At 44.2% G+C, this 15,985-nt stretch overlaps 1 protein-coding gene across 1 annotated transcript in view; it reads right to left on the reverse strand.

The window, feature by feature from the left end:
• Positions 1-15,985, reverse strand: part of Arp5 (Actin-related protein 5) — a 47,545-nt gene that overhangs the window by 9,052 nt on the left and 22,508 nt on the right. The window contains exons 13-17 of the mRNA XM_070521018.1: positions 14,461-14,486; positions 13,155-13,255; positions 8,082-8,159; positions 5,060-5,177; positions 1,919-2,030 (exon numbers count right to left, since the gene is read on the reverse strand). Of these exons, the coding sequence (XP_070377119.1) occupies positions 1,919-2,030; positions 5,060-5,177; positions 8,082-8,159; positions 13,155-13,255; positions 14,461-14,486 (435 nt within the window). The remainder of the gene's footprint in view (positions 1-1,918; positions 2,031-5,059; positions 5,178-8,081; positions 8,160-13,154; positions 13,256-14,460; positions 14,487-15,985) is intronic.

Genomic DNA, 15,985 nt, shown 5'->3' on the forward strand with positions numbered 1-15,985 from the left:
CGGGGATGCGATCGTCGGCATTTGTGCGCTGTCCAAAGCTGTCGGCAACCTACAAAGACGGTTCAAACGCGTGAAAAGCTTCCCGGTTCATGCAGTACGTGTAGTGACCTTCATCTGTGCGCCATCCGCACACTACTCGTAACCGAAGTCGTAAAGGCGGCGAATTCCGTCGGCTACGTGAGACGGTCGGTTTCTCGCTGTGCGCGAGAGACGGGGGGAGCGTAGCGTCCTGGCGTGCGCCGGCTTTCCAGCACATGCAAACTCTACATTTGCACTGCGTTATGGTAGCTGCGTGCAGGCTGTTTTACAACACACGTGCAAATAGAAAATTCGCGGCGCTTTGCGACGAAACCTGCGTCGAGGGCGGGAAATAAACATGCACCTTCCGTTCAGCGTGCTAACATGAAGGAGCTCGCAGTAAATAAAAATCCAGGTTTGGGCGAGTTCGTGCATTCATAAGGCCTTCCAACACCAGTTATCATCAGTCAGTCCGCGCTCGTGCCGTCTTTGTTTTCGTTGCTCCGATCTTTTCGCGCTGTGTATAGAAAGCCTGCTAGTGGAAATTCTGGTGATAATCGTCGTCACGGAAGTGGCTGGAGCACAGCAGTGTTGTTCTTGAGGGCTTGAAATTCTTTCGCTTTACAGCAGCCTCCCACTTCCTTAAAAGCTTCTTGTCTTGTGGGAAGCAATGGAAGACAACATCGTCGCGGCCGCTGGTGTTCGTGCAACCGTAGGCTGCACAGAAAGACGGCATGATCGGCCCACCACATCAGTTGATGCTGCGCACGTTGACCACCACTCTACATACACACAGACGCACCAACAAAGAAATGCAGGGTCGATCGAAGCAGATTACGACGGCACGCACGCAGAAACAAGCACGGTCAGGCACGGTCACGAAGGCTGCGAAGGAGCAAAACACTAAAGTTGACGTCACAACACCGCGGTTTCCGGTCTCCGCTCGCATCGTCAGCGTCAGCAGCAGCGCGCGGCATTCGACGGGGGGCGGAGCTACAGCGCAATTTCAACCGACGATTACGTCGCTCCTATTTGAAAAAAAAAAAACCAAATTTGACCTACATGGTTTATAAGGTTCCCGCATCCGTATATGAGCGTCTTATTGAATTGTACAGACTCTTCAGCTTCCCTTTAAGTGATACCAATGGTTAAGACGTCGTTGCAATGAGTCCCTGATTCAGGCTCTATAAAGCCTATTGGCTGACAGCTTAACCACCGTGGTTTTGTATTAATAGGTTAGTGCATGCCATGATCTCTTCTTGTTGAGCAGAATCCAACTGTGCCACTACGGTTTGTGGTGTGGCACAAATTTGTAGTTGGTGGTTACTACTGCTTAGTACGTGGTCAGGTTGTGTTCCAAACAGGTATCCCCTCAAGCAATGTGAAAAGGAATAAAGAAATTGTTTTCAAAGTACTGTAGTGGCCTAACATACAATGGCAGCACAAAAGTGCTCAATGCAGCTAAATGTTAAGAGGGAGAGCTACCTGCTGCATGTTAAAATATCACATTCGAATTCACACATCACAAGTACTTGTTTCTTGAAAACAAATTTGGTGTTCTGCTCATACTGCTCATAAATATACATACTAACAAGGTTCCCCTATGTATATATTTTGGAATAAAAGAATTCCAGGTACTTGCTTGCCAGCCTCGCCAATGCTTATTCTCGGTGAATGAAAAGCAATGCATAAAAAAGACAGATGAAACATTGAAAACAACATCTTAAATACCCAACTACAAGTGCTTCACAAGTGGAATGCGAAAGGGATGCAAGAAACACACCAATATAAAAAGAAAGTAAATACAATGAGATAAGAAGAAAAAAATTAGAATCATTTAGTCACACTGTTTCCTCAACACCAGATGTCTAGAATATGTCACCAAGTGTTCTCTACTTACTTGCTAATGTTACCGAGAAGAGTGATTGAAAGGGACGCATGGCCAAAAGTTCTGTGCACAAGCGTTCACGAATACCAGGAAGCAATGCTGGGCTGCCCGTTATGAACACATTCTGCAAAAAGAAAAGCCAACACACAATAAACAGCAATATCAAGAATTCAACCGTTTCACCAGAACAAGGACTCTTACTGAATGGTTACATACTTTTTCAGGTCTCATCAGCCCTTCAACAACTAAACGAGCATAGAAATGTTAGAGTTCCCTTGACAGTCCTAGTAACTTTTTCTCTTAATGCACTGCCATGACTAATTTATGTGGGCAGCCTTAAAATGCAAACAGATTGTTACCTATTGTTGCTTACCACACTGCATGTGCACTGATTGTCAATTGCAGCATAAGTTCATCAATGCACAATACAGAAATAATTATTTTGTTTTTTACAATGTTTCAGCTTCTCAAGCTTGAATCTAGCACAAGTGATGGCAGCATGATGGGACCAAATGGGCGCACAAGCATTACATTCGGTGTCATGTCTTCCGTTTACATTCAGAAAAAATTAGCTGATGTATTCCACTAACCAGAAGATCGTGTTTACAGTAACCTCACACTGCAACTTTCCAACAGAAAGAGGCCCGACCATCAGATGTCATTCTCATTCTTTCCTCCCTCTTCTATGTGCTTATCAGCATGTACTAGTAAACCAATATTGGTGTGACCAGAGATTGGACAACAATGGCAAGAACTATAAGACCGAGCAATACAACACCAACCCCCATTATGACCGTTTTCGTTTGCCGAGATGTGAACTGATTTCTCTTTTTGTTTGTTCCGTACATACAATATTTACCTCTCCTCGATTTGATGTGTGGCACCATCATTGCTATGATAACAACAAGGCCAATGATGGCACTGCACACTCTGGCTGGGATGGCGGTTGTCTCCACCATTACTCCGCCTTCAGCATCGCGACCATGTCCATGGTTGGGCCAGCTCTCGCAATAAATGTGGTTGCTCACTGCTACTCAGATGCCACGTACATGGTGATCACAAGCACCCGAGCCAGCACCTCGGGAACAACTGGCTTCCCAAACCAGCCACTGAGCCTCGCCAGCCACCACAGACCTCTGAAGCCCGACAACCTATAGCATCTGCATTTATGTCTCTAATGCCTGTACTGTCCTCTCATCTGATTCAGTGGAGGTGCAACTGTACATCAATGATTTGTTTCAGCTCTGGCAGTGCCTCCTCTTTAAGAAAAACATTTTCTATTACCTCTTTCAGCCTGACTTACTGCTGCTTGACAAGAATTGTGCAACAGCCTGAATAATGCATTCATCATAGTTTTCAGTGTACGCCAACACCATGGAGGAAAGAACAGAGCGCACTTTCCTTCGTCTGCACAGTGCTAAACTTTCTCAAGGAGCCCTTCAATCTACCTCACCTTTTCAGCATCTTCTGGTAAAACTGAGGTGTGACCTCCAAACCTCTCATTGCACTGACATCAAAGGACCGACAAACCAGGGAAACCACCATATGTGCACCTTCCCTTTTCCAGCGACTCCCCAAAACCCAATGCTCATGTGCCCTGATGCCAGCCCCTCTTGTGCTCACTGCTTCTCAGTAATCAGTAGCATACCGCATATATTTGTGTGATGAACGCATTCACATGATAAACGCACCCCCAACTTCGCTCTTGAAAATTAGGATTTTAGTTTTCTCAACTCAACTTTGGTCCAGTGCAGTCCTGCAATCAAATGGCCGCGCTGTAATTATTTGGGGTAACTAGAATCTTTTACAGATGCAAATTCATTTAGAGCAAGTGCACTTCAATTCCCGTCACTATGCGTCAGCACAGCCCGCAAACGGCCTCCAGTTTGATGACGGCGCAACTGATGACAAAGCCATGATGAGGGCATATTGGCGGCGGCAGGCATGCAACAGGCTGAACATTATCATGGGCACGTTTCCCACTAATTCCCACAGTCCTCAGCAAAAGAGAGGCTAGACTAGAATGTGCAGTGCATTTAGGTGGCTCTCGTTAGCACCAAGAACAAAAGAGCAGGTGCACGACCTAAGTTTGTTTATAACTGAATCATGTTAATGCTATGCACATCATCATGACAAACTTGCATGTGTAGCACTAAAATATGATCACACTATATCGTTTAGTGCTGTGGCTTCTTCTTACCTGGTGAATTTCCCCATTATGCTACCATTACAAGCATGCTATGAATGTGCACTCTACCCAGCCTACAGATACACACCCAGTGAACAGAGAAAAAGAGAGATGACAGATGAGAAAATTAAGCATTTCCCAGAAAATAAATGTGATTTCAAAGGCCCGCTGGTTGGAAGACATGCTAAATTCATGAGCAAATTTTTTCACAGTGTGTGTCGACAGCACAGGGCAAATATGTGGAGAAGACAGCTCACAGAGATTGAAGAATGGCAAGTACATTGGCGTATGATAATTTTTTCCTCTCTACTGAAAAAGTTCAGTCTGTCAAAATCACACAGGCAAAATTTACAGCAAAAGGTAACTTTCCAGAAGAAATGTCAATGGATTTTCAAATACTATGTTGTCTATTTTTGAATGAAGATATTATAAAGTTTAAGTCTAATAGTTCTACAAAGCACACCAGCAAGTTTTCTTCATATGATATACTGTATAGACTCATGTAGGGGCCGCACCTTTTCTTTCACAATTATGACGACATGCAGCCCTCACACAGGACCGAACCATTTCTGGCGACTTGTGCACACCTCGAATCTTGTGCGGCACACAGAAGTACACAGCGTGAAAAAATTCACCGATGCGTGCACACTGCACCGGTGCACCGAATGCAACTTCTTGTTCACTGGAAAATTATTTTTCCAAATTTTGAACTGCTAAATTGAGGTTGTGGCCCTTGCATGGGTGCGGCTCCGACAAAAGTCTATATGGTATGCCAGAGAACATTACATATTGTTTTCTCAACACCTCCAGTCATCATCCCCCTTGATTAAAGTAAACAGCTATGCCAATGAACAATTAACATAGCATTATTTCAAGCTCAAGTCAACCAAACTCTGCATATGTTTTTTTAGCGAAGGCTGTTGCCATATTGATAAAAACGCAGAATACAAAAGTGAATTCATTACCTGAGCCAAGAAAGACTGCTGTTCTTTAGCGTACCTAGAGAACACAAACTCCAAGGTCTCGGCAACACCTGCCTGTTCAACACCGATTATGCTTGGCTGAAAAAGTATCTCCGGTGCCCTGCATAGACACAAAGAAAATAAAGCCACAGTTGGCAACTTCTAAATTCTTGCGAGCTCCAAAAGCAATGCCCAAATCATCAGGACTACAATACCGAGTTACTTTTACACACTAACACAAATACTAGTCACGCTTCTAATTCACGATCAGCAGAGAAAGACACTGTATAGGTAAGGTTCTACGTATTAACCCTTTTAAGGTTGAATATTCTTGCAAAAACAGTGCCCCTGCGGTAAATTTCTTTTTATTGCAGTTTCCAGTAGTAGGAAATGACTGAGAACTCATGAATACAGCAATAATTTATTGCAGGCAACATTTTGTCTCAAAAATGCTTTACTCACATCAACACTATACACACAGATATGATATCAGTAAGAGATTGAGAAAAATGTCTAGCAAAATTTACGGCTGTCAATGTGTTTTCCCAAAAACGTGTTTCATCAAAAGAAGAAACGCATCAGAAATGAGTTGGAATAAGAAAAGCTTAAGCAGTTGCCGTGAGAAGAGGTACCATGCACAACTACAGCAAAACCACAACTGCACACATCCCAGTGTAATGGAATACGCAAACTGCAACCGAAGGAAAATAAAAAGAAAATTTATTAGTATCTCTAAACTTCGGTCATGCTGGGCTATAGCTAAGGTACCGGGAACACGATAGCATCGACCATAAAAAACGGTAGCATCTCCTTCGCAAAGATCTTGGAGGTAGCAGATGAAGTGCTTGGAGGTAAACAAGTAGAGTTGTGCGCCCCGGTTAGCAGAAACACAATTTAAAATGAGTTTAGGCGACTCCATAGAGATGGCAGCACCTCTCAACAACCAATGGAGTTGAATACGTGCAAAATATCAAACATAAGATTGGCGTCATACATGTACACCAGAAACCATACGGTGCCGTACATGTAGAGCAAAAACCCTCAAAGGGTTAACCCTTTCCGTGCTATTCTTTTAGCCCAGCAAAATTTTCCAAATTATTTTATGACTAATTCATTACAAACAGCTTTTGTTATTGCAATATCAGCAGCTCATTTGTTGTCTTATGTTGCCTGTTGCCATAAATATTTTTTCCAGCTTTTTTAGTGCAGATAGGCATGGTCACAGAAGTCTATATGAGGCTTCACATTTCTTGGAACAGAAATCAAGTGTGCTTTTGTTGTTCTCTATGGGACAAGCCATTTCTGGTGCTGTGAAGAAAGAAAATTGCAGAGGCACAGACAGCAATGCATTTCTGTTAAGCCGGTTCCATGTGAGAGGTTTCCAGCAGCTCCAACTCGTCCTCACACATCATCACTATTATGTTTAATCTCTGAACCTGACTCACTAGGGGTTTTCAGGTTTGCTTTTTACTGGAAGTCAAGAAACATCCAAAAACACATTCCAGGCATTTCACAAAAGGCCATCGTTATCACAGCTGCTTAAAGGGGACCTGAACCACCCCTTGGGCTTAATAAAAAAACACAGTCCACGAATAGGATATACTGCTGTCAACATCTCAGCCAAGTTCTGCAATCATGTGTGGTGCATGGAGCTCACAAATAGAGCGGGAAGTCACCTTTCTCTCAAACGCTCTCTCTTCAGCGGAAGCCTAATCCTCATTCTTTTCTGGATGCTTTATTTCACAATAAGGCGGCTTCCCATATGCAGCTGCTTTTGGCCAACAGTCTGCATCAATGAAGAAAGGTGTTTGGGTCAGTCCACTTCTTCCTACTGTTACTGTTTATATTTAATGACACAGTTTATAAACAGGCTGAAGTAAGTGAAAATTTGCTTTTGAATTTCTATAATAATTACGTGGAAAATCCAGAAGAAGCTGACTATCGTCTGCTCATGCTCGGCTGCAGCGAACTGCTTAGGAATTAAACTTTGGCCACCCAGCTGATCAGTGTCAAAGCCATTGGGTCTCACTAATTTCTACCAGTTTTGAACACTCAACTACTCTCAAACTATGCAAAGCTTAAGATCAGACTACACGCCTGCTTGCCAGCACACGCTCCCTTCTTGCCTCTGGTTAGATGCCTTGGCACATTTCACTTCATAGTGAGTTATTGATAGCGCTTTAAAATATGCAAGTTGAATGTGGCTACTATACGTCGGTCAAGCTGGTGCAGGACAAAGCTGGTCTGCACCACGTAGCACAGCGAGACAGGAGCATATGTGCATGAGTGTGTGCTAGCCCAGTCGTGCACAAAGCAAACGCTGCAGTTGCATGAAAGTGTGGTCTGCTACGTAGTGTAGATACCGCGGCCGCCGTGGGGCGCTGCGACGAGTCCGCTGGCTTAGGGTGCCTCTATGTCCTCTTTGCTGACGAGCAAGGAGAACATCAGGACACCCTAGCTGGCTGAGCGCACTGCAGCTCACTGCGGACAACCGCGTTCGGTGCATCATAGGCATGAAAATCAGATATAGCGGTGTCTACGTGAACAACCAAAATCAAATTTGAACTGCGCCACGATGACGTTCAGTAGGCGGAGCGATATGGGCACACCCTGCTCCCGTATAGCCTTCGCAGTGCAAGCAATTGAAGGAGCGGAAGCAACACGAGTGGTGTGTTTGGTTGCCAATAACTCCACTTCTGCTGAAAACATTGAAGAACTTCTTGCGGCCAAAGTACTTCTGAAATAGTCTAATTTAACTTCAAATGCATTTCTCAACTTCGATAAAGAATGAATCAGGGCCCCTTTAAAAATCTGCACTGTCACATTTAAAACCCAGGGGAGCCAGACTTCTGCTGCGCTCCCACCAACCGTGCCTATAAAAAGATCTATTTTCTGAATAGCTTGCCCTATCTAGTAAAGCAGAATTCACACCAAAATGATAAAATTACTGCCACAATCTCTGGACAGTGAGACTTGTCCATGGCATAGAAAGGCTTAAAAGACAGCTGCATAGACTCAAACAAACCTGATCCTTTCAGTTCCTAGTTGAAGTTGATAATATTCAGCAATGCTTGTGCCCACTTGTTCAGCACCAAGTTGTTTTCTGAAACATAAAACACAGATTTTAAATAAAACTTAATTCAATTCTGGTATTTTACGGGCCAAAACTGCAATATGATTATGAGGCCTGCTGTAGTATGGGACTCCAGATTTATTTTGACCATCTGCAAACAGCACAGATGGAATCGTGCAACATACCAGGCATCTCAAACTCAAGGTGCCCGATAATATGCATAGCAGACAGACAACTGCTTCATAGGTCACATGTCTGAGTCACCTGCTATACAGTTAAATCTCAATATAATGAACTCAATATAACGAAGTATTTTACTTTTTATAACTTCTTGTCCACAAAACACCATGTATCAACCTCTTGACTATAGAAAACCATGTATTCTGAACCTCAATAAAGTCAAACCTTGTTAATACGTACCCGCTTAATGTGTAATTGCGGTTTAAACATAGCCACAAAAATTCCCCCACTCAGCCCCCACTGAACCCCATTGTCGAGTAGGCTGATCGGTTAAGCCGTAGTCGCTCAGTGCCCACCAAACGGTTAGTACATACTATTTTCTTTCTTGTTCTACAAACACAGACATAAAATCGGCATAATTCTCGAGTCTCGACACCCGGACGACAGCCACCAGCGATAGTGATGTTTAAACATGGCCACCATGATGTAGTTCATACAACTGTTACCGATTGCAGCGCACAAAAGCACAGCCTTCGAGATTCGTTTCCGGTAAAGCGAAGAAGCTGCCGGTAGAGGTGCAAACCCGCTGTCACCACCGAACCCAATCTAATTCAAGTAGTAACCATGCAGAAGCACATTTTTTTAATATGCAGAGACATTTTTATGCTTACCCAACGAGACAAATGTCCTTCTGTTCGTCCGTCCCGTAAGACAACCACTTTCAAGATAAAGCCCGCAGCAGTGAGCGACTGTACCTTCACACTTCCTGTCACTTCAATGCGGACGAGGCGGCGAGAACACAGCGCTCACGAAGCTCTCGGCACAAGCCGCGCCCTGCCCCTGCAGATCGCTTTCAAGATATGGGCCCACGCATCTCTCTCTATTCAGCGCGCAGTGGCGGAAACACAGCGCACGGAGCTAGTAGTCAGCACTCTCTGTCCGCATCACAGATCATTTTCAAGATACGGTCCACGCGGCCGTGCCATATAGGCAGGCGCCGCGGTGCACATTTGATCACGGTTCATAATGGTTCGACATGGATGGATAAGGCGCTAATGAACGATAACGGCTTATAATGATCGGAACATCATCAGCGCACCGGGTGCCACCACCTGCAGTACTTTGTTTGCATTATCAATTCACCTTGCGCCTCTGTGCTCATTAGTTCATGTCGCCGCAGCACTGTTTGTTTGTACTGGCCGGATCAAGTTTCATAACATTGATAATGACACTGGCCGCGTGAACATGAGCAAGTGGCACAATGCTTACGCATAATTAGACAACTCCCAGAGAAGTTCCTGCGGGAATTTTTTTTTCTGCATTCTGCCAGTGTGTTAACAGTCATCGTGTTGCCGCGGTGCACAACGGTCTTTGCTGCGGCATGTCGTATTTATGTTATCGAGAAGTCAACGTTACATCCGCGGAGTTCTCGGATAGCGACATTGTTGCCACCGTCGCACTTCGCCCATCTTCAAGCAAAAGTGATGACAACGACGATGTGGAAGTGGACGACAGCCCTTCATTATCTGTCGCAGCACGTGCTCTGAGCATCATGCAAGCTTTCGCAGAGAAGCGGGGCCTCGTGAACAAACTCACTCGTGGCGGCAAGTGAAGATAGCCGATTTTTTGCTGCCTAAACACAAATAAAGCCTGTCTTTGAGAACATCGTGACTTAGTTCTTTCCGGCCAGTAAGCAGCTTCTAAAGTGGCATTGGTGGTTAATTCAATTTGTACATTGTTTAGTGCGTACCTAAATGCCGTTTTCAGCCGACTACGTATTAACAAGGTTTGACTGTAGTATAACGAAGTGTGTTTATCCACAATTTCAATACAGTCAAACCCGGCTATATCGAACTCGCAAAGAAACGCCTATCAGTTCGACATAAGCATAATTGCATATAAGCCTGCTAAAGAATTGGACATCATAAAAGCACATACCATTTATAAAATTACTTTGTTGATGAAACTAGCGTAGTTTTGCATGAAATAGTCCTGTATTTTCTTCTGCTTGGGCAATTTCCCTGCCTGCAATGCACGCAGTTCTCCACATTGTCTAAAGAGTCGGAGCAGCTGAGGCCGCAAACTTCCACGTTCGCACAAGAGCGCCGGACAAGTGCGAATGCACCAATCACCTCGGAGGATGTGGGCAAAGGACCTTTGTTGCTTTCCTCATTGTGCCCCCTTTCACTTGTGCTCAGTACGATGTCGGCAATGTAGTCTTCATTTTCTGGCTCTCTCGTGGTCACGACACCATCATCTGCATTCACAAACTCGTCAATCGTTCATTCGTCAGCGGCTTCCGGAAATTCTGACAGCTTGCCCCAAACTTCGGCAACACCGGTAATGTCTTCGACGCTCTCATCAGAATTTGCAGTCATCACTGGGCCCGCGGAAGCTGGTACGTCTGAAGCAATTTCGGATGAACCACTTGTACACCGCTGTGTGTAGGCGCCACGCGCTACGGGCACCGGGTCGCGAGTTTGTCTGCTTTCGCCCTAATCTCCCCGTTATTCTTCAAGATCGTGCTGAGAGTGCTCCTCAGAATCTTACACGATGCGGGGACATCCGACTTCTCACCACGTTCGACCCGATTGTGGTGTCATGGTGAAAGGCAAATTCTGCTGTTTGCAGGAGAAGGCCCACAAGGTGCAAGCACAATGAACCAGAAAATCAGTGAGATAACTCGCACTTGCACCATCTTACACGACGAGAGCACAAGAGCCTCTGATTGGCTGTCTGAGCAAGTGCTGTGGGCGGGCCAGGATCACTTTTTGCAGGGGGGTATCGACGGCTCGCCCGACGCAGCGCTGTCATGGTAGGGAGAGCGGTTGGATGCAGCGGCGCCGCAGGGTTTCCCCGCCGCCACGAGGGAAAGCCAACTTCTGGGGGCACTTTTGCACCACTTGACGTTCAATATACCAGGATTCGCTGCTATTTTTGTTGGATGTAAGCGTAATTTTTGCTATATATACTCATTGTAACTATACCATGTTCAGAAATTGTTTGATATGCAGAATAATTCTATGTAAATGGGTTCGATATAGTCGGGTTCGACTGTATAACGAAACTTCACTGCCTCCACGAAGGAATACCGAGGCAATAAATGGAAACTGACACAGATTGTCAAATGGTTTAATTACATGTGGCTGCCTGTGAATCTACCTCTCAAATCACGTGCTACCAAAGCACAGCAGCAAGACCCTCTCACTGTCATGTTCCGTATGAAGTCCAAGTGCAATAAGATTATATTGCACACCACACACCATATGCTTTGGGTGTGAGGTAAAGCGTGTGAAGGTAATGAAAAGGGTAGTTTGATGTGTGCTGTCTTACTGCGCAAGTAGCGGAGGGAAGTGGGGGCAACTGCATGGTAACGTGATCAAGTGCGCACTGGGGGGGAGAGAGCAGGTGGGTGCGTGTCTCCTCCTCTAGCTCAGCTGTAGCTGCGCATGGCTGTCAGCATAGCTGAATGCAGACATGGTACATGTGTCCTGTCTTGGAGGTAATCTGCGTCAAGTGTATACGATGGGTGAGCTGAGATGGCCGCGACTTCGTGTGCACTGTCTTCCCGCATATTTAGTGCTGGAGGTCGCATAGTTTTAAGCTTTGGAGACACATTAAAGCTAGAGGCAGACAAAGTGTTCGCTCCCATCTGCCTGCGCTCTTCCTGATAGCGTTGTCCCACAGTGGGTGACACTTTCAGCAGCGGGGACTTTGCAGAAACCGCTTCGTACCACTGGCATGAAGTTATTGTCAGTACAGCACGAGATCGTATCTCTGATCACCGCCTCTCAAATAAAATTTTTTTTTTCTCATAGAAATTGATTTTTTCCGACCCTGATACTTTGGAAATCTTTACAGCTCTTTCTGTGTAAGGAAAACTTAACAACTGTACTCACTTGGATAAAAGGTTGAATTTCAATACAATGAAATTTCGTTATAATGAAGCGAAGTGTTGATTTCAGTGACTTCATTATATTGATGTTTAACTGTAAATACTATAACGGTTCCATACAAGCGAACTTGGAAATCTCCCGCTGTAGTTTTCCAATCACCATGGACATAATCAGGCACTGCATTTGTATTTGTTCACCACGCCCTGTTCTCCTTGTACTATGGCTCCAATTCTCTGGCACTATAATATTTAGTTTCCCCCACATCCCAAGCTGACTAGAGAAGAGGCGGCGATCTTCTGCAAAATACAGACCAGCACATAATGGCACGGCACCCTGCTGCACGCCATGTATCCTGCGAGCTACACTTACTAGTATGCCTTCTGCTCTGTGCCCAATATCTTCTACCACATATGGAAGTGTCGGCACAATCCATCAATACCACACATAACCTAGAAGGGTCATGGTTTGGGCTAGTTGGTTTTCCAATTTAGGCTGTGTAATAAAAATTAAATTAAATTAAAAGAATAAAATTTCAGTTGGAAATAAGCACTTGTCCTTGTTTTTTCCTGTGTCCCCTGTCTCGCTTCGCACTGTAACACACAGTCTAAAACACACATAACCGGACCAACCATTGAGCAGTGGGAGGCCCAGGTCACAAGCCCAAGTCCTGAAGACCAGCATTGTCTGGTGAGCAGGGCGAAGCTATCGGCTCAGGCCCACGGCATCCTGGACTAGGGACCGCGCCCAACTCAGACTACTCCATTGTCAGCTCATCTTTATAAATAAAGTTTATTCCTCCTCCTCCTCTATTCAGTTCTCATCACATTATCTTGTTGTAGCTTGGTAGTTGTGGATAATTCGTGCTACATGCAAACAAACATGCCTCATACAATAACCCCGCTTGACACCCAAGCTGAGCTCTAAAAATAGTAGAACCGCGAGGACTTACTTTTTGAACTCCCTTTCAAACTCTGCAATAATCTCTTCCATCTCTTCTCCTTCCTCGGCATAATCAGCATCGTCAAGCTCACTGTCCGAAAACTGGGACTCCTAAAAATTGAAATACATGTGTAAATATACTCCAAAAAACAAAATACAGCAGACTTCTGTTATTTCGATTTCGTTATTTCAATCCCGACTGAAGGTCCAGGCAGGCGCCCATACATTTTGATGGGCCCAAACTTTTGTTATTTCAATCTCAAAATTAGCCTTTGCCGGACAATTTGAACTTGACTGTTTAAGCCGCTATAGAGCTGTGTTACGCGGTGAAGCATACTAAGAATGGAAAGGGGCCACTGTCACGGGGCATAGTATGCATTCCTTAATTAGACACATGTACATGCACCACCTCCGGCCGCTGAGCCAGACCCTAAACACTAAATAAGCAAACTGGCAACCATTCAGGACTGTTTCTGGCGTTCTTGTGGCGATTTGAGCTCTCATTTCACCCACTATGCGTGTATTGTATATGAGACCGTTAACAGGGCCTAGTTTGCGTTCCTCAATTAACCAAAAATTGCAGAAAAACTATCTACAGCGCCTAATTTTATTGATGGATCGAGCAGCAGCAAGTCTGAGGAAGCTGCCTTTTTGTTGGCCTTTGACTCTGAGAACAACGATGACGCAAACCCGCTCACAACATTGGGGGCCGCAGCCCCATTAGTTTTGCTTTTTGCTTCGGCCTGTCTTTGTTGTCCTTTGGAGTGCTTGAGAGCGTGCCAAGATGAATACTTATAGAAACTGCAACAAATGCTACAATGACAGGAAAACCAAACAGAAAACAAGAGTTTACTGCAAGACATGCAACATTCCGCTATGTTTTGAGAATGCTAGCAAAAAGTAAGGCGGTAACATAAAGAAACTCAAAGTTAAGGGGACGTTTAGGGCCAATAAAGGAGCGGGGGTCAATCTAAAGCTCTCAAGACTAGCCAGTACTTTTCAGGCGTCTGAGCGCTCATACTGTCACTGGAGATATGCGTGTGCAAATTAAGTAACACATGTCATGTCCCGTGACAGTGTCACGTTTACCTCCTTGGTATGCTTCATAGCATAACACTTCTGCATTGTGGCAATGATAACATTAATGGCAACTAGTGCCAACTAAAAGGCATCCTTTCCATCTTTTGTTTCATTCAACCATAGGATAATTCGACTAGTTTTGTCCGCCCCGGCAGGATCGAATTGACTGTAAAACAACAACAAAGATAAATAACAGGTAAAAACAATAGCACACATTACAGAATTTTGACACTCACCCTCTTCCTTGACTTTCCTTTCTGTCCTGAAAAAAACAATGAAACATACCTTATGCACATTTGTACCAACCTAAATTTCAAGCATAAATATCCCCATCAAAGACATGTTGATACAGTTGTCCACTGTTAAGTCAATAGTCGATGCTGTTATCAAATAAATAGCCCACAAGTATATTTCAGAATACAGCCTGTTGCAAAAGTAGAAAGGCTGCCACATTCATCACTGACGTGTCAACTCTTGTATGTTGGAGCCACTGGCAAACATCAGAAGCAAGTTTAAATAAAGCTCTGCCTCACTACAGGCAAGTGCTTGCAGGTGCCACACCAATGCACACATACTGGCAAGCTCTGTGAGAAGAGCTCTAGCAACTGCACAAAAGACTTTAGATGCATGGGCGTGTGCACATGCCTGCAATTTCTCCAGAGGCAATTAATTTATGGCAAATTTAAGCCACACTAATGCATGTTCTCACTTTACTCCCATATTTGCATTCCTGAATGGTGCCGGCTTAACCTTTAACTACCACACTAACAGCAATAGGAGCCTTGGCTGGCCAATCAATCTTATATTTGTGGTTGAACCTTTGTATTAGTGGTTAACAGACGGTACAGCCCAGTGCGTAAACAATGCAATGTCTAAACTGCACTCAGAATGAGAACACACTAACATCCTGAATACTGACTAAATTGTCACTGAAAAGACTTGCCTCTATTTTTGTGCACTATTTTTGGCAATTTCTCGCAGTATGCAAAAACATCTGCTATAAGAGCAGAAAATGTGCAGAGCCTTTCTCATGGTTGAACATATGCTGAATTAATTTCTCTGAAAGCAAGTTTATCTAACTTTGTGTGTTGAGTGAACTCGGCACCTTCTGAATGACGCATCAGGTATGCCAGAAATAATGCATATGAAAATAGTTATTTTCAGAACTTTACTGGATGTGGATAGACTTGTGACCAAGCTAAATTGAGTGCGAATAAAATATTTCGAAAATAATTTCCAAGACGTTAACACTTAGTAGCTGTCTCAGCACTGTGGCATCATAGCCAGGATGGAAATGGATCAGCTGTCCCGCGCAGCAGATAATTTCATGTTGACTGTTTTTGCTATAATAGCGGATGATGTATGCACACTTTTTGTGTGCACCTCACCACCTCCTACATTCTTGTCAAGAAAGGCTGAGCACAGATTGTGACCCTCTTATCGTAAACATAGCTTTGCACCATTAGTTCCCGATTTAGTCAATAATTACTATATTTGCACGCCACAAGTAATCATATCCTTTGGTTTTAAAACAAAGGCAAATGTTTTGGAATATGCTATACCGAACATTCATGCTCACGCAAGAAACACAAGAACTCAAGCACACGACATTACGTGTCACACAATAATGTGCTCATAAAGCAGCATGAATAAGTGAATTTTTTTATGGGCACAAGTGATGAATTTTGTCAGGAAATCCTGGTCAACTTATGCTGCATATCTGAAGGCAGTAGAAATGCTGATTGTGAACTTTTGATTTCT

This window comes from Dermacentor albipictus, chromosome 1 (genome assembly GCF_038994185.2).
Source record: "Dermacentor albipictus isolate Rhodes 1998 colony chromosome 1, USDA_Dalb.pri_finalv2, whole genome shotgun sequence".
Classification (NCBI taxonomy): domain Eukaryota; kingdom Metazoa; phylum Arthropoda; class Arachnida; order Ixodida; family Ixodidae; genus Dermacentor; species Dermacentor albipictus.